Source organism: Labeo rohita, chromosome 20, assembly GCF_022985175.1.
Source record: "Labeo rohita strain BAU-BD-2019 chromosome 20, IGBB_LRoh.1.0, whole genome shotgun sequence".
NCBI lineage: Eukaryota > Metazoa > Chordata > Actinopteri > Cypriniformes > Cyprinidae > Labeo > Labeo rohita.
Genome location: NC_066888.1, coordinates 20,869,592 through 20,894,823, shown reverse-complemented (window position 1 = coordinate 20,894,823; position 25,232 = coordinate 20,869,592). Strand labels below are relative to the sequence as shown.

Genomic DNA, 25,232 nt, shown 5'->3' with positions numbered 1-25,232 from the left:
ATACTAAATAAATATTTTGATTTCATGTTCACTTTAACCTCACTAAAATACAGCATATTTTCTAATAAATCTCACTTTGGCTAAAGTTTAAGCAAACGCATTACTTAACCTCCTTGTCATACATTGACATTTTCCTTTTCACCAGGTGAGGGAGCGAATGTGTCCAAAGACTGCCCATAAGGAAGTGGTTGCCAAGGAGACAGCAGCAAGAAAATGATGGTCCTTGCAAAGCAAACCAATTTACCTCAGTGACGTAGAAGAAGAGCAACCACTGTCAATGGTGTATGTGCGTATGTGTCAAGGTTCACAAGGTAATTAAATTTACACTGTTTATGCAGCCCTCTAAATACAGATGTGTGCACCTCATGCAAGCTTTATCTAAGATCTGACAAGCTGAGAAATGTGGTACACATGACATAATGTTATCAAGATTGCCATCCTTCGCACCACACTCCCCTAGTGACAATGAAAGAGGGCAACCATATCCATGCAGCCATTGGCCAATGAGTACTCTCGTACTAACTCCTCATTGGCTAGCTCCTCCAATCACATTACACCAATGAGACTTCTTGTATCTATGAGAATGAAGCTTGTAGAGCTATTTAAATCTAACCACAGAGCCAAAAGATGGCTCATATGTGCATTTTTCTTTATGAGGAACAGAAACAATAAATAGTAGGGTTGTACATATAGTGTAGGACAAATCGTGTCAGTCTTGCTTGTGTAGTAGTTTCGATTGCTGTATAAAGAAAAAAAAAACTGAACAACCGCATTAAGAATCTCAGTTAAAATCTTTGACGTCTCTATTAAATAGTTGAGTCAAAGGACAGTAAAACAATGTGGACATATTCTTAAAAGACTTAAATGAACACAACATCTGTGGGAAATTACTATGGTAAAGCCACAACTGAAAAAATAGATGTTTCAATTACAGCTATAGAGTGTTTTCACATTGCGTCATCAATCGACCACTGGCGGCACTGAACGTAAACATAAACACTGAATCAAACAAAACTAGCATATTTTTCTGATTATTGCTGCTGAAAATTATTGTCATGTTTTTTTGGACTGTACTAATTGGTCGGACTGGAAAAAACATTTGGAGTTCTATAGACTGGCAAAAGTTATAACAAATCAAGGAGAATAGTGCAAAAAACTGAGGAGCAAAAGGTATTTGTGGTTGGCCAAATTGAACCAGGATTTCCCAGGCAAGAATCTTGACAACATTCATGTTTGTACTTATCATTTCCATAAGGCTAATATCCTAATGAATACTGCTCGTATGTATATTTTCACCTATTAACTTAAGTTTGTCAAAATATTGCACCCTTTCCTGCTTACTAAGTCCCTCTCTATATGATTTAGCAACTTTCACACTTTTCTTCCATTATTTAGACAGCATGAATTAGCAGAATAATGTATTCAGTAGTACATTAACCGTACAATCCATGCTGTTGTTTACATTCGAATATCTCCAGTATGGCCGCGCATCCGGGTAACTGACCAAACCGTGACTTAAGTGCAAACCCTCTATTTGCATAATGTGTCCTCTATTAAATGTATTAAACATTACTTCACAAATTCGTAGCTTTATATTTCTCTTTTATTTTCTGGGTGGGTAAGTATCAGCTCACCTGTCATCTCCAGTGCATGACTATGTCTGGCCTCACACCTCACAGTTGCATCTGGCGTCTCGGTGAGCTCTGAATTTTAGGATTTTTCACTGAACACAAGGCAAATACTATGAGTTTTGGGGAGGAATATAAATGAAGGCATTTAGTTTAAGACTAAAACGTATTTTCTTTATCGACTAGGTCAATTTATGAACTGTCTCACCTGTGTTTTTTCCGTTGTAAATAATGTTATGGTTGAGGCCACACACTTATTTATTAAGACAATATTTATGTAATTACGGTTTATGACTCCTAATTAATTTGTTCTAACTCTTCAAAACATAAAATGGAAGAAAAGCTGACAGTAAGAAAGCAAAAAGGCAGTAGGTTTCACACAACAAAAGCCTCCGTGTGTCACATGACCATGCGCGTGGCCGTGATTGACCCTGTAGCGTGCGTCCCTCTTTCTGCTGTCACACACTCTCGTCTTTCTGGATTTAAGATGATCTTTTTAAAACAGTGAAATCAAGGCTAAACTCGTTTGGAAATCAAGGTAAATGGGTTTATCGTTTTTCTGCGCTGTTCACATCGTGTACTTAGAGCAACAAGTTATCTGATGAAGTAGGCTGAAGGCAATGCTTGATACTAATAGTGTCATGGTTTATTGTTTTTTTTTTGTTTGTCGATTAGCTGAATATAAGATAGCAGATCGAGTTGTTAATTGTAAGAGTGTATTTATTTATTTTTTAAGGTTTTTAGTTTCTTACTTTATATGTTTTGAATGTTTTGTTTTGCTACACCAGAGCTACTGTAGCAGCGTTGTGCGTTTCCATGGTGACGGTGCGTGGACGCGCATGCTTGTCTCACTCAGGGGTGCATTTCCCAAAAGCAATTTTTTTTTTTTTTTTTTTGAGAGGAGGATTATAGAAATGAATACTTTTATTTAGCAAGGATGCTTTAAATTGATCAAAAGTGATGATATAGACATTTATAATGTTGCAAAAGTTAAATTTATAATGTATAATTTAAATAAACGCTGTTCTTCTGAACATTCTATATAAAGAAACCTGAAAAATTCTACTCAGCTGTTTTCAGCATAATAATAATAATAAATGTTTTTGAGCAGCATCAGAATATTAAAATATTTTCTTTGATCATGTGGCTTGAGTTATGATGCTAAAAATTCAGCTTTGAAATCACAGGAATAAATTACATTTTAAAATATATTCAAATAGAAAACAGTTGTTTTAAATAGTAAAAATATTTCAAAATTTTTGCTTTACTTTGGATCAAATAAATGCAGGCTTGGTAAGCAGAAGAGACTTCTTTAAAATACATTAAAAATCTTACAGTCCAAAAACTGATGTAGGTATACAATAAAATAAAATATTGAGAAAATCACCTTTAAAGTTGTCCAAATTAAGTTCTTAGTTCAAATTAAGTTCAATTTACAAAATATCTTCATGGAACATGATCTTTACTTAATGATTCTATCCTAATGATTTTTGGCATAAAAGAAAAATCGATCATTTTGACCCCATACAATGTATTTTTGGCTATCGGTACAAATATACCCGTGCTACTTACGACTGGTTTTGTGGTCCAGGGTCACATATTTCCAAGAAGCAGTTAATTTAGTTCAAAAGAAATTTTCCTCCTCTTTTAACTATATTTATAGATCTTTTCCAACCTATTTTGGTTATAGTATAATGGACAAGGTCTCAGGCCCCTGATGCTGGCACACATCCCTATGAATCAAGGATGTCTTTAATGGAGCTTCAGGACAAAAGTGAGAGTGTCTACATGAGCGCTGGCCTCAGGAGACAGACAAGTGCTGAGATAGTGTCAGAAGCTCGTCGCTCTCTCAGAACTCTTGCCACACAGCGGCCTTTCACACCTCAGGAGAAGCAACGGCAGCTCTTTGGAGAATCATCTTCTCGTGCACATGATGGACGACCACCATCTGCATTCAGGTAAAACAACACTGGAGATGATAGATTTATGTATTTATCCTTTGTTTTAGAATGCATTTTATGCTCATTATAATATTTAGAATGAATTCTGAATTCTGAATTATAGAGTGCAACAGTACCCATCTTGGTTTTGAAAGTATTTTTCCCATTTATTTTAAGAGTTAGAAGCCATGAACCAATCATCGATTAACGACCTTGTAGTAGGTCTGTTTTAAAGGTTTTAAAATATTGTTACAAATCAGTTTCCCTATGGAGAAAATTAATGGTATTTTTACTTCCCGAACCAGACTGTTGCACTCTTTAATGTACTTGAATTGTAACATTAGCTGTTGATTACTCATATAAAACTTACAAATTTCTTTTGTAGTCTTCATGCCCGACATTTTGACGCTCCTGACTCCAGGCCTGGCTCTGGAACTCGTCTCAGCCCTCTGGAACATGTAAGAGCTTTCCAAAACTTCATGTCTGACTATTCGAATGAAAACAGGAAACAGTAATTCAAGAGTTCTCTCAATTCCAGAAACCCAGGCTATCTGTGTCCCTGGATGAGGATGGCGGTGTCAATGAAGCAACTCTCCCCAAACCCCCAACTGAGCGAGGGAATGCAAGGATAGGATCAGGAGGTTCTCGAGCCAGACAGCTTAGAGCAGCATCCATAAACAGGCTACCACCCATGACGCCAAACACAAAGAGTAAGAGAAGAAATAAAACAGGGTTTTACTAATCTCGTATAGTTTTCTATTTTTTTCTCTTTTAAAAGAATATTCCCCCACCAAAATAAAAAAGTAGCAGGATGGCACAGGATTACTTTACTTTATCTTTCAAATCAAAGTGCATAGAGATAATGGTGCATATTCACCTGCCAGGCAGATTGATAACCTTCTTCACTGTATCCTGTGTCAATGCCTCTAATGAGACAGTCAGTGAACTGATAAAGTATTTCACACTGAACCAAAATAAATAGACACTTAAAAAAAACAGATATAAATCAGTTTACATCAGGATGTAACTGCTGTGTATGCCCAGAGTTTGTTTGTATTGAGAAAACAAAATGTGTGTTTGTCCTGTCAATAGTTTGCTAGACTGAATTTTGTTCTGAGTACGTAAGTAATAAAATCATTAAAAAAGTTCAGTGACACTGATGGACAGTGCTAGACTGCAAAAGGTCTGATCTGAATGCAGCCTTTTTGGCTGAGCTTCTGTTTATTTAAATTTAAAACAAATGATCTAGGCATTTATTTTATACTTATTTATTTTTCCATAAATGCTTTAAATTGATCAAAAGTAACCATAAAAACACATAATTTTACAGATTTTTTATTTTATTAAAGAATCCTGAAAAATGTACCATGGTTTCCACAAAAGTATTGAATATTAAACAGCACAAGAATGTTGCTTGACCACCAAATCATCATTAGAATGAGTTTTTAATATATTACATTAGAAAACAGTTATTTTAAATTGTAAAAATATTTCACAATATTACTGTTTTTACTTATTTTTGACTAAATGCATGCATCCTTTGTGCACATAAGAGATTTTAAAAAAAAAAGTTATATCTACTAATATATGTTTTTGTTAATGATTCTTTAGATAAGCTGTGTTGTTGTGTTTCTATTCAGATATGTCTCTAGAGGCCAGGATCGGAGCAGACCAACCAGGTGACAGAGAAAAGCTACATTGTACTGATGTTACAGAGCATAAAACACATAAATCATCCTCTGAAACAAACCTGCACTTACTTATCAAACACAGGTATGCTTTTTAAGCACAAACATCTATTTTGCACCTCTTTTCTATGAACACTTGAAACTTTATTGTTTTGTTTTTTTATGCACTCCAACATCTGTACTTTTATTGAACACATGTTTAAAGGTTTGCAACCTCTGATGGGTAGCTTTGAATCAGCATGTTTATGACAGGGACTCACATCACGCATTTGTCCCTTAGAGTTTCATAAAAAAACTCTACTGTCAATGCATCATCAAACTCTCTCAGTACATTGATTTAAGCTCTGTGCCTAAGAACGGCAATAAAACACTTTTATGTGTTGTTGACTCATAGGACACCCTGTTCAGAGATTGAACTTGTTTATTGTTAACCATTCTGAGGATCAGTAGATCCCAGTGGTATTAATTCTTACCAAAGTTATCTGAGCCTCTTTTGTGTACATCTGTCATGAAATGCAACAGAGTTGTGTAAACCATTAGTAAGACCACATTAAAAAATTAGTTTATTCAAATCCATGCGCTCTTATTAATTTGTTTCCCAGAATGCTTCCAATTTGGATGCATTTACGGACACTGGAATTTAATAGCAAGTTAAAGTCATGCAGCAAACTCTCTCTCTCCATCTATCTCTAGCATATCCTTGTTATAGTTGCTAATGGAGCGATATTAGATTATGCAGGGCATTTGTGACTGGCTGGCTGACTGGTCTGTTGACCACCAGTACAGTCTCATTTGAGATTCATGATGAGATCACGTCTCGACCAAGGCATCCCATCAACAAAGAGGCATTATCGAGACAGTACAAAGCCCAAACATGATCAGTGCCACAAATATGCCCAACCATCATTCTTCTCAATCCTTAGGAAATACCCATGTGACATACGATAAGATAAATGATTGCATTATAGTGCACTATCAAAACTGTAAATTTTAAGCAGACATAATATGTCAGTTTGCTCTGCTATTAACGATAGCACAGCCTAAAACCGTGTTAACGGATATCTTGATTTTTGAGATAAAATTCACCATGACAGTGCATGACTAGCTGTGAGACAAGCATGAACCTGTGGTTTTCCTGTCTGTTGTAATGTCCCTTACATGCACGCATATTAATGAACATTTCCAAAAACATTTTGAAAGTTATCTATTTTTCACCAGTAACTGATTTTGAAACCACTGACAGTTAAAGAAAAATATATAATGAAAATATTAATAAAAATGCTACATCAGAATATCACAACAGTGACCTCTTGTGTCTTCCAGGAAAACAGGAAAATTCTGACTATAGTGCAAATTATAAATAAATAAATAAATAAAAAATGTTTTATATTTCTTTTCAGTTTGAGTTTATGTTGATGCATATTAAGCATCTTTATCTTTAGACTTTGTAAAAACATGTTTAGGATAAGTATAAATGTGTTCAATATAAATGTGTTTTTGTAATTCATCTAATCCATGTTCCAAACACAATAACAGTTGTAATTTATGCTGTAAGTCTGCTTTGTATGTACATTTATTTGTGTTTGTGATTAAAAGGATACCGCAAGATGATGTATCCAGTGTAAGAGGATCAAAACCAGGTATATACTGTTATATCTATGATGTGCACTTGAAACCGCTAACCATCAGTCAGACACGTGATAAACAAAGCAAAGGTCTCACAATCTTGTAAATCTTGTTTCTGACACAATCTTGCCAATAGCCACAAACATCTGATCGGATTGGAAACCTAAACCACTTTTGCTGCAGCAGTTTCTCAAGGTTCTTTATCCAGATGCCAGTTTATAGCCGTTTGATCTGTTTTTTTCGCAACCCACTGCTTCCTGCAGCTCGTCCACAATGCAAATGCTCACAGAGGCATTTGAACAGAACAGACACTAATGAAAAAGCGTGTGGGTGTGAAGCTCTGACCTTTTCATGCTATGCTGAACATCCTGTATTACATTCATATGCTTTAAGAACTGCTAGAGTGAACTTTCTTAATTTCCTTTCCGGGATCAATCAAGTACATCTTTGTGTCTGTTTATATATATTTGTCTGTCTGACTGACACCCACTCCATGTTGTTCTGCTGTAGAAGACAAGCTTGGGCATGGAGACACAGGAGATGACTACATGGATGAATCTGTATTCTGGAACACTAAAGTCCTTCCTGTCCTTCAAGAATTTGAGTCCTTCGCACCAGGTGATGATAAAATTATCCCTGTGAATGTGCTAAATATGCACCTGTGATGATCTAATGAACTTAAATAGCAAAGTTGTATTTGATCTTGCTTTATAATTTAACCCCAATGCTGTTTAACCAACACCATTTGAATAGCTCCGAAAACATTTAACAATCAGGTTGATATGTGATGACTTTTCATTATCTTTTGCTAAGATATTCTGATTTTCTGCAGCACACTCTTATCAGTCTTCTTTAGTATTTAAGGAACATTTTCAATGATTTAAAAAAGGACCTATTATATAATATGTAATATAAGTGTCAGGTGTCCCTAGAATGTGTCTGTGAAGTTTCAGCTCAAAGTACCTCACAGATCATTTATTATATCATTTTGAAAAGCCTATTTTGAGTGGAAGCAGAAATACACTGTTTTTGTTCATGTCTCTTTAAATGCAAATGAACTGCTGCTCCCGGACCCCTTTTCCAAAATAGGGCTGTGGCTTTACAGCTCATACCTCAGATATTCTGCCAAAAAAACATCTGTTTGGTTTTGATTATCATGTCTAATGTGCTGAAATCATGCGTTTTAAATCCATATCAGTTTAAACTTCTGATATACGGTTTTCTGAGCACACACCCAAAGCACGCACACAGAAAGTGGCTGTCACACAGCATGTGAGTACTAAACTCAGTTCTCTTCCATGTCTTATTGCGCTTAAACTGTCAAATACACGCAAGCTTATGTTAAAAACACACAGGAGTTACAAAAACAGTCGGTTATGTCTGTGAAGGTAAACAGCTGGGAAAGAAATCACACGTTTATATTAGATTTGTGTGGTAGCAGTGTATATTTTAGTAAATAAATCAGTAAATCCACTGCTCTCTTGTCTCCTCTGAGGCTGGGACTCTAAATAGTGTTCTGTGCTCATCTGTGCAGCCAAAGACAGAACCGTTAGCATGCTTTGCTCCAACTTTCGCCACGGCGTTAGAACTGGTACACTGTTGTCACTTTCAAAACACAATGGCAGTGCTGTGGATGGAAACGTGCCAATTAAGGGGCGGTAATATCATAATAAGACCCCCTTCCTACGTCACAGGCTAAATCTGAGTGGGTCGTTTTTTCACAAGCTTGCAGATGAAGGCTTACCAAAAAAATGACTTGGTTGTTCTTTTTCATGTTTTCTGAGTTGGTAGATGCACCAAGGACCCGATTATAGCACTTAAACATGGAAAAAGTCAGCTTTTCATGATATGTCACCTTTAAAGAGAAATAATAAAGTAGTTCCAAAATGATTTTTTGGCATGCAACCGTACTAGTTAATCCCTCCAAAAATATTAGGGTTTTGGTTTTCCATTCACCCTGTTACAGTCCAAAAATATCTTGTTTGAGTGGTTTCTTATTTTTTGCTATTACTAACTTTAGATTTTGAAAGATAGCCACCGTTGTGGGGTTATTGGATTGTGCTTATGCAAGTTCATACTAAAGAGCTGCACTTTAGCACTTGAATGTGTCCCAGAGAGAAGCAAAACTGCAGGGAGAAAGAAAAACACAATATCTGAATGTAGAGGAATAAAAACAAAGCTTGTGTTGAGCTTGGCACAGTGCAGAGCTTTTAAAGTCAAAGCATGTGGGGGAAAAGAACCGTGAAATGCAATCTAATAGCAGTAAATATTTAAGCACTTTGAAAATTCAATAGAAATTCATTTAAAAGATAAATATAAAATATTTATTGTGCCAAGAGCCTCTCGGTTCATGCATAAAATACCATTCATATTCTCCATGGCATCATCAGAGGGTGCCGTTGGGGGGAATGCCAACCATCTTGGAAACAGATTTGAGAAACAACATTTGTTTTAGCAAAAATAGCTTTGGAAAATGCAGCCTGTGACTTATCCCCTAAAGGCAAGTTAGATCCAGCAAGAATAAGGCATTGCCAGTGCACACAATGGTTAAAAGGCATGTAGAGATGGATAATTATTCCACAAGCAACAGCTAGTCTAAGATGCAAAGATGAAACAAGGATTATTTATCAATTTTAATTGAGCCTATGGGATTTTAGAGATACTGATACTCTGTTGAAGTTTTATCTAACTTAAAACTCACTGACTTATTATGATGTTGTGTTCAGAGCCAATACATGCAGAAAGACAGTAAAGAGCTATTATATACACACGCTAATGATGCATACCATACGGGGGGGAATTTGCCCTGAAGGGCCATGTTAACTCTGTCAGTGGGTGTTGACATGTGGGCCAAATGTCAGTGAAATGTCAGTAAGCCTACTCTGTGTACACATCAGTTCAGCTGAATGAAAGAGGCTGTGTACCCCACAGACTACTCTTCTTTCACTGTCCTTCACAGGGACAGTTGAAGGATGACAATGCTGCAATTAATACTGTGTGAGACATTCGGTTTGAAATGGGACCTTGACACTGTTACCTATTTTGTGCACTGGAACATACAGTATACTGATAGGGTTTTGTCTTTTCCAAAAACAATCTTTATAGGTGATGACGTGTCAGATGAGACTGTGGGAGAGCTGTGTAACGCATGCAATAGTCTCCATGACGCCCTGGCAGAGAGAGGCATGCTGAGAAGACAGTTTAAAAAGAGGTCTGCCATCCTTAGAACACTCTTCAGACTTATAGATGTGGGATCGGACCGACTTAACCTAACATTAGCCAAACTTATTCTGGCAGTGAGTATATGACACATACACACACTCAGTACTGTATGTCAGTACATAACAAAATACATAAAACAAGTTTTTTTAGGGTCTGACCCTAAATGTGACCCTGGACCACAAAACAAGTTGTAAGTCACACAGGTATATTTGTAGCAATAGCCAGCAATACATTGTATGGGGCAAAATTTTTTTCTTTTATGCCAAAAATCATTAGGATATTAAGTAAAAATCATGTTCCATGAACATATTTTGTAAATTTCCTACCATGAATATATCAAAACTTAATTATTGATTAGCAGTATGCATTGCTAAGGACTTCATTTGGACAACTTTAAAAGCGATTTTCTCAATATTTTGATTTTTTGCACCCTCAGATTCCAGATTTTCAAACAGTCGTATCTCGGCCTATCCTAACAAACCATACATCAATGGAAAGCTTATTTATTGTAAATCTCGATTCCAAAAAACTGACTGGTTTTGTGGTCCAGGGTCACAAATGAGAAAAAGTCACAAAATTTCACGAACAAACATAGTATTTAAGAAAACCGTGTAGTATTTTACCAGGTTTAAAGGCTTAGTTCACTTACAGAATAAAAAATTCCTGATAATTTACTCACCCCACGTCATCCAAGGTGTGCAAGATGCACAAGATGTTCATGTCTTTCTTCAGTTAGAAATGAATTAAGGTTTTTGAATAAAACATTCCAGGATTTTTTTCCATACAGTGGACTTCAATGGTGACCAACGGGTTGAAGATCCAAATTGTAGCTTCAAAGGGCTCTACACGATCCCAGCCAAGGAATAAGGGTCTTATCTAGCAAAACAATTGCTCATTTTCTAAAATAAAATAAAAATTCATATATTTTCTGACCACAAATGCTCATCTCGCACTAGCTCTGCAATGCACATGTGCAACATATGCATTCAGTATTTACGTTGGAAAAGTTGCTTGCGGTTCTTCCCCTATGTACTTCAGTTCAAAAAGTTAGGGTGGAACGAAAAATTGTAACTTTCTCCTCCAACCCAAAATCGTCCGACATTGTTGTTTCACCTCTTTTGTAAAGGCTGTTTGACTTTTTTTGCACGTTCACTTCGTAAACACTAGATCCATACTTCTCTCATGCGTGTGAGATTATGTAATACGTGAAGAGCATTTGTGGTTAAAAAGTAAATAATTGTATTTTTTGTAGAAAATGACTGATTGTTTTGCTAGATAAGACTCTTATTTCTTGGCTGGGATTGTGTAGAGCCCTTTGAAGCTGCACTGAAACTGCAGATCGGACCTTCAAACCGTCGGCCACCATTGAAGTCCACTATGTGGAGAAAAATCCTGGAATGTTTTTCTCAAAATCCTTAATTTCTTTTCGACTGAAGAAAGAAAGACTTGAACATCTTGGATGACATAGAGGTGAGGCCTGTAAACAGCCTCTGCTTTGTACTAGTATATGTGAAATTTGAAATCAAGAAGTAGCCTTACTGCTTTTATCTGTATTACAAGCTCAATGTGAGTGGAAACAACTTGCTGAACATCTGCAAACTGGTCTTCAAAACCAGCCGGAATGCTACCAACGACGCCCTGTTCCTCAACGGCTGCATCCTAGGTTAGACCTGATTATTGCATAACTCACCCAGACTATCTAAACTCATTCAGGTATTATCTCCAACATCAGCCCATTGTGTGTTCTTTGTCTACACACAGACTCCCTTCTGTCCCTGCTCCATTGTGAGGATGTGTGGAGTAAAGGTGAAGCCGTGCTGTACTGCATCGGCTCACTGAAGCTCCTCTCAGGGAACAGCGCCCTCTCCAGGTGGCTGCTGTCTAAAGGCTTCATTGGTGTACTGCTGCAGCTGTCAAAGAGACTGATGCATGGTTCATCTACATCTTCAGATAACGTAACTTCTCACAGGTCAGCGGGAGAAGGTCAGCATATCATTGCAGGACACATACTGGTACAGGTGGGTCATCCTTGACAGCTGCTTATGCAAGAGTCAAAGGTCAAGTTGCTTTTTTTGTCAGCTGTATCCTGATTTCAGTACACTAAACCCAAGGAAGTCACAGACAAACTAAAGCATTTTAATGGATTAAATGTGACATTTTGTCTGTCTTAAAGAAATGGTTTACCAAAAATCACCTGGCTTGCTTGCTTCTGTGGAACACAGAGCAAGATATTTCAAAGAACAATTTTGGTTACCATTGACTTCCATTGTATGCACCAAGAAACACTTCTTAAAATGTCTTCTTTTATGTTCCACAGATGAAAGAAAGTCATTCAGGTTTGCAATGAAATAAAAACACAGAAAGGACTTTTCTATGTATGATTACCTTTTCCTTGTTGTCTCAAAACAAAAGATCCCATCATGCATATCCAAAGTGACCGAAGTTGTTTGTTTCCCCTATGTGCTGGAAAAGTGCCTGGTGCAACACACACACCACCATAGATAAACAAATAGGTTTGCATTGCAAACATTGTAAATCTGTGTCTTGAAGACTCGAAACAGGAGGAATTCAGCATGCTTGAACCCCACCCGGATGTTTCTCAGAACTCTGCTCTGGGAGTGAAACGGAACAAAATATGAGAGCTTCATAAGGGTGGGGTTGCATGGGGTCGAGGAAAAGGGCGCATTTTAATGTCCTTTTCCTCTGCTTTTGTTTTTGCTTTTGTCTGGGAGGATGCCCTTTTTCCACTTCTCCGTGTCTATATTTTACGTTACACTCCTCCAGCACAAAGTACGTCTCATAGGAATGATTTAACTCTGCCCAAACAAACTTCCTGAACTCGGCACGCACGGTTTGAAGTTCAGCGCCAATTGCCGTGCCACTCATTAGTTTGTTGGCTGACGGAAATGAGGATTTTTGTGAAAGTCTGGCCCGATGGGCCAAGCAGCTCTAGCAGACACCCTCCATGTACCCTAATCAGTGTCTCGTGCTTCTGATGGAGAGATTTATGAGGCCACTTTAAAGACCTTCTGTTATTTCTTCTTGATTATAAGTGCTTCCGCTTTTATATGCATCTCTACCCATTAGGCAGTAGTACACACACATGCACACCTGCAGCACAGTCGCTCATTCACACTCAATCGCCAAACATACATACTCGTACATTTCTTTTTCCAGTGTTTTTCTCAAACAAACAGTTGCTCACAGTCTTGACCTCTTGAACCTTTCTAGGTCACAGCAGCTTTGAGAAATATAGCTGACCTGTCTGAGTCTCGGCCTTCATTTCTGTCCAACAAGGCATTCTCTACTCTTTGCTTGATTCTGGAGAACCATCGCAATGACCTTGACATCTGCGTTAATGTGGCTCGAATATTCAGGTGAGTCTATCTGTCAGTTGTCATAGTTATATGTGTGTGCATTTAAATGAAAACAGTGATTCTCAACCAGTGTCCAAAATATTGTATAGCTTGACATAACTAAATTTAATGTACAATACTTTTACAAGTCAAAAAATCGCAGAGCTTGACATAACTAAAAAAAATATGTATATTCATTCTAAAAATGCCCATATAGTTTTGAGATTTATTATTAATTAATTTTTTTTCTTATGTTTTACTTATGGGTGATATTTGACCTTTTGATAAAATAAAGGATAAATAAGTGTAAGATAAATATAAGTATAAACATTTAAAAAATATATATAATTATACATTTTAAGTTGAAAATTCCACAATACAAAAAAATCAAATGACTTTTGTCAAATTAAGGTATTTCATAAAGTCAGAATTGCAGGAAATAACTTCACAATTTTGATTTTTTTTCTTAGAATTGCATAATATAAACCCACAATCGCAAGTTATAAAGTCAGAATTAAATAAGTTGATTTTTTTAATCAAAATTGCATAATATAAACTTGCAACTGCGAATTATGGTCCTATTCTGAGGGGAAAAAAGACCGATATCTCACAATTCTGACTTAGTAACTTACAATTGTGTGTTATAAAGTCAGAATTGTGACTTTGTATCTTTAAATCAAGAAATTCAAAAAAGTCAGAATTGCGAGTTAAAAGTCACAGTTCCCTTTTTTTGAGGATAAATAAATGTAAGATAAATGTAAGTATAAATATTTAAATATATATAATAATTTGAATTTAAGTTTTAAATTATATAAATTTAAAATATATATAAATATATTTATATTATAAATATGAATATAAATTCGCAATTATAAATTGGATATAAATTCACAATTCTGACTTTTTCCTTAGAATTGCATAATATAAACTCAACTGCGAGTTATAAAGTCAAAACAGCATGATATTTGCCTCTTTTTGAGACTTTTTGTCTCACAAATGCAAGTTTATCCCGTAATTTTGACTTTTTTTTTTTGCAATTCGGACTTTTTTTTCAGAATTGTGAGATATAAATTCGCAATTATGAGTTATAAAGTCCAATTCTGAGGAAAATATCTCAAAATTCTGCAATAAATAAATTGCAATTGCCAATTGCAATTGCAATTGACTATATATTTCACAATTCTGACTTTATTTCTCAGAATTGTGACTTTATTTGTCAGAAGTACGAGTTTATATCCTGGAATTCTAAGAAAAAAGTCAGAACTGGGAGATAAATAAATGTAAGATAAATATAAGTATGAATATTTAAAAATATATGTAACTATAAATGTGCATGTCTCACAGCATCAAAAACTATTTAAAAATTGTTGAAAAAAAAAAAGTTATTTTAATGTTTTTTTTTTATATTTCAAATTGTTTGAAGTTCCCCTTAGTAGTTTGCTGAGGCCTGGTAAACTATAAAATGCTTTTTAAATATCCACCAGCTGAGGTAAGTTCTAATCTTAGTTTGAGGAATTGAGCTTTTTGATTAAAGTTGATAAAGTTGTGCCATGTGATGCGTGTGAATGTTCTTGTGTGTGTTCTGACTCCAGCAAACTGTCCACCTACACTGAATGCTGTCATGCGCTAGCTGAGACGCCACGCTGCTGCAGCCTATTTTTGGACCTGCTAGGCAAACACAGCAGGAAACAGGTGAATTTGGCCCTAGTATATGTACACTGTCCACACACGCTCAGACATACGCTAAACTAAACACACACATGTAAGCATATAGCCTGCATGTTCCTCTTTCTGCTCTCAAGTGAAACTTGAGCAATGGTCTATGAAGGTGTGTGTGTATGTTTTTCTGTTCGTTTTATTTCGGTACAGACAGTTCAGATGTTCTTCTCTCTCTTTCCTTCTGGCACTAAGAGTAATGAGATCATGTGGTCCCAATCTCATAAAGAATAAACACGGTTCACACTGTGTACTAGGTATCATAAACACAGTCCCACACACACCCTGTGCCTCACATAGGGACATACTGTCCTCAAGACTACTTGAAGAGGCCTATCTCTGCACCCTGATTTTTCTTACGTTCTAAATCAAAACAAAGGAGTTGTTGAAAATCTGTTAAAGCTGTTTGACAAAATAAAGTTCACCGGAGTTTCAAGTGATTTTTGCATGGTTTTAGTGGACCATCAAAGCGCTAAACACCAGGCCTGTCAGTCGATTTAAATATTTAATCCTAATTAATGTACTGAATAAAAATTTAATAAAAGGTAAATTCCACTTTTTATTTCACAATTATGACTTTTTCTTTGCATTTGTGAGTTTACATCTTGCAATTCAGATTTTTTTTTCTCAGAAATGCATGATATAAATTTGCAGTTGCGAGTTATAAAATCAGAATTGCGAGATTATAAACTTGCAGTTCTGACATGAATATTTGAATATAAGTATAAAATATTGTGGAAGACCATTTGCCACTGAATAAAAAATAAAAATGGTAAGTGCAACTTTTTCTCTCACAATTCTGATTTTTTTCACAGATAAAGACAGAACTGCAAGATGCAAACTTGCAATTGTCAGAAAAAAGTCAATTGTGGGATATAAACTTATATTTCAACATAAACTTCTGTTTATTCTCAGAAGTGGGAGATATTATCTTGCATATCTGACTTCTTTTCTCAGAACTGTGAGATGTGAACTCACAATCACGAGTTCTAAAGTCAGAATATCGAGATATAAAGGCAGAACTGCGGGATGTAAACTTGCAATTGCACAATATAAACTCACAGTTTTGACTTTCTTTCTCGCAATTCTGACTTTTCAGAATTGTAAAATATAAACTTGCAATTGCGAGTTATAAAGTTTAATTCTTAGGTGGAGGAAAAAAGACTATGTCCTCAGAATTTCAAGTATATATCTCAGAATTCTGACTTAATAACTCATGTGTTATTGTTCTGATAAAGTCAGAATTGTAAGATATAAACAAAATTGAGAATTGTGAGTTCATCTCGCAATTCTGACTTTATGTCTTAGAATTATGACTTTATTTTAAATCTAAGTTTTGCATATTCCCGAGTTTATATCATGCAATTCTGAGAAAAAAAGTCAGAATTGTGAGATATAAACTTAAATTTCTGACTTCTTTTCTCAGAATTGCATAATATAAACTCACAATTGTGTGTTATTAAGTCAGAATAGTGAGATATAAAGTCAGAATTGCGGGATATAAACTGTACACAATATAAACTCAGAGTTCTGACTTTTTTTCTCGCAATTCTGACTTTTTCTCAGAATTGTGACATATAAACTTGCAATTGCAAAGTTTCATTCTGGGGGTGCTGATATGTTCTCAAAATTGCAAGTTTATATCTATTCGGACTTATACGTATTATAAATGTTATAAACTCACAATTCTGAGAAAAAAATGATTTTATATCAAGCAGTTCTGAGAAAAAGTCAGAATTGTGAGATAAAAGGTTTTTATTTTTTAACCAGTTGCGAAATGGGTTTCCATAAAATATAAACTATATAATTGCTAGAAAAAAGTCAGAACTCTGAGTTTATACTGTGCACAGTTTATATCCCGCAATTCTGACTTTATATCTCACTATTCTGACTTAACAACACCCAACTGTGAGTTTAGATCACGCAATTCTGAGAAAAGAAGTCTGAAATTTAAGTTTATATCTCACAATTCTGTTTTTTTTTTTTTCTCAGAATTTCTCAGATATATTCTCAAAATTGCAAGTTTATATCTCAGAATTCGGACTTAACTCACGTATTATAAATGTTATAAACTCGCAGAGAAAAAAGTGAGTTTATGTGAGTTTATCTCTTAGAATTATGACTTTATTTCTCAGAAGTGCAAGCTTAACTCTTGCAGTTCTGTTTTCTTTCTCGCAATTGCGAATTTATATCATGCAGTTCTGAGAAAAAGTCAGAATTGTGAGATAAAAGCTCGTGAATTTCCTTTTTTATTTTTTATTCAGTTGCGAAATGGGGTTCCATAAAATATAAACTATATCATATAAAATAAATAGAAAATATAAGTATAAAATATTTATAGAATGAATTATAGCATACATATTTCAAAATATAAATAAATATAAATTTCAAGTTTTGATATTCCACCATGCAAAGAATCCAATTTACTGTACTGTGGGCTAAATATATACATGTTATGTATCTTACATGAGGGTCTTCTGTCATCATTTATGGATCAATGCCAAATATGTATAATATATGTATAGAAATATTAAAATTGGATATGTTGTCACCTTAACTTAGACCTAGTAAACACACTTGTCATTCTTTCTTATGTGCAGGATCTGGTAGTGCGTCTCCTGTTCACACTAGGAAATCTGACAGCCAAGAGCACTGAAGCCAGAGAGAGAGTCTATGAGCTGGAAGGCGGGATAGATGTCCTTTTAGATCTTTTTCAGGTCTACCAGGAAACCCCATCGCCCCCAGAGAGAGAGGACGTCCTGGTCAAACTGATCAGACTGCTGGCCAACCTAGCCATCCATCCTACCGTGGGCACGGCACTAGCTGCCAACACACTGTGTGTACAGCTGCTACTGGAAGTGCTGGGTACAAAACATAATCATAAAATATACACGCACACTCCTCTAAGCGGATAATTAGTTAGTATTTCACTCAACAAAAATTCTGTATTTACAGAAAGCCCACTGGGAACGTACTTTACAGATACGGTAGTGCATTCACTCAATGTGGTTGTCACTCTTAAACCATTTTGTACGTGACTAACGCTTAGGAGAAGCGATGTGACGGGCAACACAGATGTTTAGGCTGTTTACTTCCTTGAACTTGAATGAATGTGCAAGTTGGTTGCTCTGCACAGTGCAATCACACGCTGTTCTCTTCACGTCAATTACTGGCATAGGCCCTCAAGTTACTGCATCCTCCCCAATGACGAGAACAGCCAGACTGTAAACTGCACGTTTTTATTATGCATAGCTCTATCTCTGTGCAGCCTGGCGTTCTCAGAGATGTTGCACTGTGGTTTCATGGTGATGGATGAAAGCTCGGTTTTGGTTCTGCATGTGAACGTTTCAGAAGCAGGCATGTTAGGGTGAAGAGGTAGTTATGCATTTCCTTTCTGAAATAGAGAAAGAGATTTGTGTCCTGTGGAAGTATACATCCCGTGTCATTTTTAGAATATGAAAAATCAAATTAAAACTGAACTGCTGGATTCCTACAGTTAGAAACGACAGTTAGAGGATGCTGTTGTTTTAGAAGCAAGATGTGGACAGTTAGAGAGGAAATGGGTGGGAGATTTATTGTTTCTCGTTTAGCTACCATATGTCTGGTACATTAAAATGACATCCTGTTATGATGAAAATAAAAATCGAGAAGGAAAAAGAAACTGAGAAATCAAGGGTAACAATGACAGAGCATTTACCACAACAAAAGGTGTTTCGAAACGAATACACGCTCTGCAGCGTGACGCACAAACACTGACAGAGCAAACCGCACTTTGAACGGGAAATACAGGATCTTACTACAGTCGCACTTGCTGGCAGATTCTGACTACCTCAATTTCGGATTTATCGTGAGGTACTCACGCTAAAATTCACACGAATGGTTTTGAAACTTCTCAAGGAGGAAGTGACACCTGATTAGCGCTCTGTGCAATCTGATCTTCAGTACCAAGAATTGAACCATCTAGCAGCTGCTATACTATAGCTCGTCTAGACAGGTTCATGTGAGTATTGAGCACAGTTGTTTGCCTTATAATGTGCCAAGATAGTAGGCTGTAGATAAAAAAGATTTATTTACTGCCTGTATTTCTCCAAAAACTAGATACAAAGACAGTTTACTCCTATTACTTGCGCTGCCAGGAGGCATTGCAAATATGGCCACCGTGTGAATAGACTTTCCTTGAAAGGGACTTTGGTTAACACAAGGCCACAGCAGAACCACTACATTTTGATTTTTGAACAGATTTGTCGAACGATTCAGTGACTCGTTCAGGCAGATCTGATTTTGTTTGTGATTGAACGAATCGTTTGAAAGTTCAATGACTCATTCATAAATATGATCATTTGTCACCACCTACTGGTGTAGTGACTTTTTACACGTTTAAGTGCTATAATCGGGCCCTCTCTGCATCTACCAACTCAGAAAATGTGAAAAATCTGACTCTTTTTGTAACTCATGTGTGGTTTTAACATAAACTTGTGTGTATTTGACAGTTTAAGTGTAATAAGACATGAAAGAGAACTTAGTTTAGTACTCACATGCCGTGTGACAGCCGCTTTCTGTGCGTTCGCTTCAGATATGTGCGCTCAGAAAACCCTATATCAGAAATTTAAACTAAAATGGTTTAAACCACATGATTTCAATGCGATAGACATTATAATTAAAACCAAAGAGATGTTTTTTGGCAGAGTATTTGAGTTGCGATCTGTAAAGGCACAGTCTGTTATTCTATACTGGAAAAGGGGACGGGGAGCAGAAGCTCATTTGCATTTAAGTAGACATGCATGAAAACAGTGTGTTTCTGCGTCCACTCAAAATAGGCATTTTCAGAATGATATAATAAATGATCTGTTTGGGGTTTTTTTGAGCTGAAACTTCACAGACACATTCAGGGGACACCTGAGACTTAATTTAATTTAGGGCTATCAAGCGATTAATCATGTGCAAAATAAATGTTTGTGTTTGCTTAATATGTGTGTGTGTGTGTGTGTACTGTGTATATTATGTATATACGTATAAATACACACAGATGGATGTATAAATTAAAAAAAATGATATTTTTATATACAAAATATATGTACATATAATATAAATTATAAGCAGAAAAAAATTATATATATATATATATAAAACAAATTTTTATTTTGCATGTGATTAATTGCGATTAATCGTTTGACAGCACTGTTTTAATTACAGTAGTAATTTTCCATTTTTATTTTAATTACATTGGTCATTTTTTGTTTATTTCTTTTTTAATTACAATTTTTTATTTATTATTATCTCACTTTTAGTTATTTTAGCTAAACTAAATAAAAAATGTTGCCTTGTCAACTAGCTTTTTTATTTCAGAGTCACTCTAAAGGTGCAGTATGTAATATTTACAGCTAGCAGTTGAAATGGATACTGCAGTCCAAATTCAAAATATTGTTTCTCCCACTCCCTCCTCCTCAGACACGATGCTCATGCGGGTTGCCAGATCAAGAAAACGCAACAGGAATGAGCGCAGCTGACAATGGAAGGTGACCAGGGTTGCCAGGTTTTCTTAACAAAACCGCCCAATTGCCACTCAAAACTAGCCCAAAAGTTCCCCAGTCGCATTTAGATTATTTTTTGGCGGGGTTCTCTGGTAAAATTGGCATTCCAGGGGGCACAGAAAGTTAGTTTGCAGTTGGCTGTGTGGTGTTCACACTCCCAAGTTTATGAGTTATCCACGTTTTAATATGTGTCCGGTCTAGAGTTGCCAAGTCTGTGGTTTTCCCGTGGAATTGGGCTACTTTTATACTGTTGCCGTGGGTTGTTTTTCATATCTGCGGGTTGAAGCGACCCCAAAGACGTGATATTTTACAAGGGGAACCCCGCCCAAAGGCGTGTGTTTTACCCCCCGGAATGCGATTTTTACCAGGGGACCCCCTCGAAATGGGATTGGGCTACTTTTGGGCTAGTTTCGAGAATCAATTGGGCGGGTTTTGTTGTGAAAACCTACCAACTCTGCTCTGGTCATAGAGTTTTTAGATGGATGCCAAGGCTTTTTAGATTAAGTAGAATCTGCCATCTCTGAGCCAGCTGATTTGCTGCCTTCAATAGCTTCAATACGCTGTTTTCCACTAACTGGCAACCCAGGGTGTCAAAATACTGTTGGTTAAACTGGCAGTGGGTGGAATCAAACAAACCAAAACACAACAGACATTCTGACATGGAATGCACATTTTTAAAGTAGAATAACTGACTGTAGCATTGTTTAAATGAGTATGTGAACTTAGCATGTTTCCTACGTACCTGTGAATGTATTATGGTGTTTTCATGCTTTGGTACAGTCAAAAAAATTACATACAGCACCTTTGAGGGAGTGCTAGATGAAGTCCAAATGAAAAATCGAGGAAATAAACATGCATAACGAATTACGCATATGTTATTTATGCCATTCTGTGAGTTAAATAGATGGCATATAACTGATGTTTTCTATGTCTTTGTCCTTGTCTCTCAGAGTACAGGTGTGTGCAGGAGAGTGAAGAGTTAGTGATTAATGCCGTGGCCACCATCAACAACCTGTCTTTCTACCAGGGCCAGAGCTCAGTGGTCCGTTCCCAGCACACACACATCTCACAGTGTAAGACAAATGTGTGTGTGAACACAGCCTGTATGTCGCATCTGTCTTGGTCTTTCAGTAATGTCCCCCTCCCGCTTGTCCTTCTGTCATTGCAGTGCTACTAAAGCTCTTGCTGAGCTCCAGTATGGATGCTGTTTTAGAGGCCACGCGTGTGTTTGGAAATCTGTCTCAGATCAAAGATGTGAGACACTTCATCATGCAGCACAAAGGTGCGAGACACTCTCTCTGGCAGTTTCTCTGTCTCCAAACCTCAAGAGACTGACGTTTGTGTCTTTTATGTCTCAGTGGAGCAGTTTGTGGTAACCCTTCTAGACTCCAAGACCCCTGATGTGTGTTTCTCTGCATGTGGAGTTCTCATCAACCTGTCTGCAGATCCAGACAACAGGGCCACGCTGAGGGCCGAGGGAACCGTTCAGAAGTAACTCGCCTCTCTCTTTAGTGTCATTTCAGTTTTTAAGTGTAGTGTAAAATTTGTAAGTACTGTGCTTTCTCTGTCTCTCCATGTTGTAGGCTTGTTGAGTGTTTGCGTGACTTCGGGCCTCAAGACTGGCATCTGGCCGCTGTGGTGTGTCAGACTCTGTGGAACTGCTCTTTAGATGGAGAGCTGCAACACACTCAAGAGCTGTTGGAGATCTTGCAGCTCTACACAGGTACATAAACACAAGCATCAGGACTGGCATTTTAGCATGGTAATTTGATAGAGTTCATAATTATTTAAAAAAAAAAAGTGACAGTCAAAGATAATCAAATGATGCATCTGTACATGGACAATAATTTAAAAAAAATTGCAAAAAAATTATTAATTAATAAAAAAGAATTATAATTTATATTATATTGTATTGTATAATTAATACAAATATTAATTAAATTAATATGAATGATTAATTAATACAAATATGAATTAACATTAATACATAAAAGGTGTGTATAATATGTGTATTTATATTATGTTTTTGTATTATTAATATAATGCAGTATAATGTATATTATTATTTTGTTTTATTAAGTTAGTTTTTTTAATGACTTTAAATAAGTGTTAAACATTTAATACAATGTAATTTATATTATAATTTTGTTTTTGTTAATTGTAATAATTTTAATTAAAGTTTTAATACATATACATATATCTATATATATATATACTGTATATGTGTGTGTCTATATAATTTGTATTAATAATATAATATAACGTATATTACAATTTTTTTATTAATGAAATTTGTTATTTTAATTACTTTATATTATAATTCTATTTTATTAATTAATGAAATTTATTTTAATTACTTTATATAATAATTCTATTTTATTAATTAATAAAATTTGTTATTTTAATGACTTATATATATATATTTATATAAAGTAAATATTGAATACAATATAATGTATATATTAATATATATTTATATTTTATTAAAGTTTATTTTAATACACAATAAAATACATATGTACACAATACAATATATTATAATACATTAATAAATAATATATAATTTATTTCCAATATATAATTTATATGTAATAATATAATACAATATAATGTATATTATAATTCTATTTTATTCATTTTAATAATTTAAATGTTAATAAATTAATACATTTTAATACATATTTAAAATATAATGCTAAAATATAATGCACTACAATTAATACAATTATATAATTATTATATACATTATATTGTATTACATTATACTATTTATATTGTGTTGTAAATAAATAATATATTAATTATTAATGCATTATATTATGTACATATATATTTTAATGTGTATTAAAATAAATGTAAATTAATTAGATATTATATATATATATATATGTGTGTGTGTATAATTGTTAATTTTATTACTTTTTAATATATATAATTTAATTAATAATTTAATTTAAATTAATAATATAATGCATATATACTGTATTTGATTCATTTAATTAATAGGCGTTTTTTGTTGTGTAATCACTTCAGTTAAAGATTTAATCAAAGTTGAGTAACTTTAGCATGTACACATGATGCACTTCATATATTTATTTATTTTTATTTAAAATCAAAGCATTTTTTTTTTGTTACAATTTTTGTGTAAACTTCAAGTAAACATTTTGTCTTGTGTTTTGGACAGACAAGGAAGCTTTGCAGTGGCCTTCTGACAATGGAGTCAGACAAGTCCAGGAAGCATGCTGGGAGCTGCTCTTTTTGCCTGTAGCTGAGAGGCTTAGACGGCGTTTTCATATTGAAGACACTACTGGCACCACTCCGTAAGCTCCACCAATACACTACTCCTCCTCAGACGTCACACGCTTGTCTGTGTGTGTATAAACCAACAAGCTGAGGAACAAACTAGTGTATATATTGCACTTTATCTCTTTCGATGTTGTGAACGGTAACAGGGAATTAGTCAATTATGACCTTTTTTTAAATAAAATAGTTCAAATGCTTATTACACAACCTTTCATTGCTGTATTAAGCTTAAATAGGAAAAAGCAAGCCTGTGTTTTAACGCACAAGCAAAAATCACTCACAAGCATCTTAGTGATCTCAAAGACTTTATTAAACAGACACTTCCAGAAAAGTGTGTAAAGAACACAGAATAGAAACATTGTCATACTTTCTTAATACATCACATCAAACTATAATATGGCACTGGCTTCCATCCTCTTAATGGTTACACTTCACAGCTACAGTCTATACATTAAGTTTACACAGCTGCCCTAAAGGTGATTTACAACCATGCCTAAAAAAACAAAATAGGAGTTTATTTACTGAGATACATTTTCCTTATAGTCTTCATTGTGTGAAGTCTAAAGCATAATATCCAAGGGAGATTTTCAGATATTTCATTGTTGTTAAAAGGGGGGAATCCAGCTTCTCACATTATTCTTTTAAATGAGCAACTATGGTGATTTCCATTTAATGACCATTTACTGGTACTAAATGACCACCGGCCTCAACCACAAACAGGGAAATTACAAACATTAGGGAAAATTTCCTTATTTATGCAAACAGGGATAGTTCCTAGGTCAGCGATATTTCCTTTAATCCTCGCTGTGCGAGGACGGATTGCTGTTCAACTCTGTGTTTAAATCATTAGTGCACAGCAGGGGATGCTTTTCTATAGGCCTGTAGTGTCTGTGCTGATACATCACTTTGCTACGAGGCTCTCAGCTGGTGGGTGGATGTTCATGAACTGAAAAACACTGATTATGACCTAAAACCTATATAAATGATATATATAAGTGTGTTACTGTTAGTAAAAACACAAATAGCCTTCAATTCATGTGGTGTGAGGTGTTTGGACTGCTCAGTTTTTTTTGTTGCGTTTAATACTTAATGTTTGGTGTAATGCATCATCCCAAAATGACTTTGTGAAAAGAAAACAGACAGTTTGATTAAATTACAAATGATACAATCAGTGAAATACCATGTTTTATTCTTTTTTAACAAATCATTTCTTTATAAAATT

At 35.2% G+C, this 25,232-nt stretch overlaps 1 protein-coding gene and 1 long non-coding RNA gene across 3 annotated transcripts in view; one reads left to right on the top strand and one right to left on the bottom strand.

The window, feature by feature from the left end:
• Nucleotides 1-2,021, bottom strand: part of LOC127182814 (uncharacterized) — a 38,103-nt gene extending 36,082 nt beyond the window's left edge. Inside the window, exons 1-2 of the long non-coding RNA XR_007829959.1 lie at nucleotides 1,837-2,021; nucleotides 1,635-1,723 (exon numbers count right to left, since the gene is read on the bottom strand). This is a non-coding gene — a long non-coding RNA (uncharacterized LOC127182814). The remainder of the gene's footprint in view (nucleotides 1-1,634; nucleotides 1,724-1,836) is intronic.
• Nucleotides 1,675-25,041, top strand: armc2 (armadillo repeat containing 2). Of its 2 annotated transcripts, none has more exons than XM_051138430.1 (18): nucleotides 1,675-1,696; nucleotides 3,319-3,586; nucleotides 3,954-4,026; nucleotides 4,107-4,278; nucleotides 5,209-5,341; nucleotides 6,853-6,896; nucleotides 7,393-7,500; nucleotides 9,988-10,178; nucleotides 11,665-11,767; nucleotides 11,866-12,122; nucleotides 13,336-13,481; nucleotides 15,053-15,152; nucleotides 17,777-18,041; nucleotides 21,658-21,780; nucleotides 21,876-21,989; nucleotides 22,066-22,198; nucleotides 22,291-22,430; nucleotides 23,892-25,041. In XM_051138430.1, exons 2-18 carry the CDS (start codon nucleotides 3,375-3,377, stop codon nucleotides 24,029-24,031), a joined length of 2,454 nt encoding a protein of 817 aa, XP_050994387.1. In that variant the 5' UTR covers nucleotides 1,675-1,696; nucleotides 3,319-3,374; the 3' UTR covers nucleotides 24,032-25,041. The 2 variants fall into 2 exon arrangements, with proteins under 2 accessions (XP_050994387.1, XP_050994386.1); XM_051138429.1 differs by lacking the exon at nucleotides 1,675-1,696 and adding an exon at nucleotides 2,048-2,166.
• Nucleotides 25,042-25,232: the final 191 nt, after the last annotated feature.

Excerpts from the sequence above, each read along its gene's own strand:
- armc2 (XM_051138430.1), top strand. The coding sequence starts at position 3,375 with ATGTCTTTAATGGAGCTTCAGGACAAAAGTGAGAGTGTCTACATGAGC. Across the intron at positions 3,587-3,953 it reads CGACCACCATCTGCATTCAG|TCTTCATGCCCGACATTTTG; the intron begins GTAAAACAACAC and ends TTTCTTTTGTAG. Across the intron at positions 22,431-23,891 it reads GATCTTGCAGCTCTACACAG|ACAAGGAAGCTTTGCAGTGG; the intron begins GTACATAAACAC and ends TGTTTTGGACAG.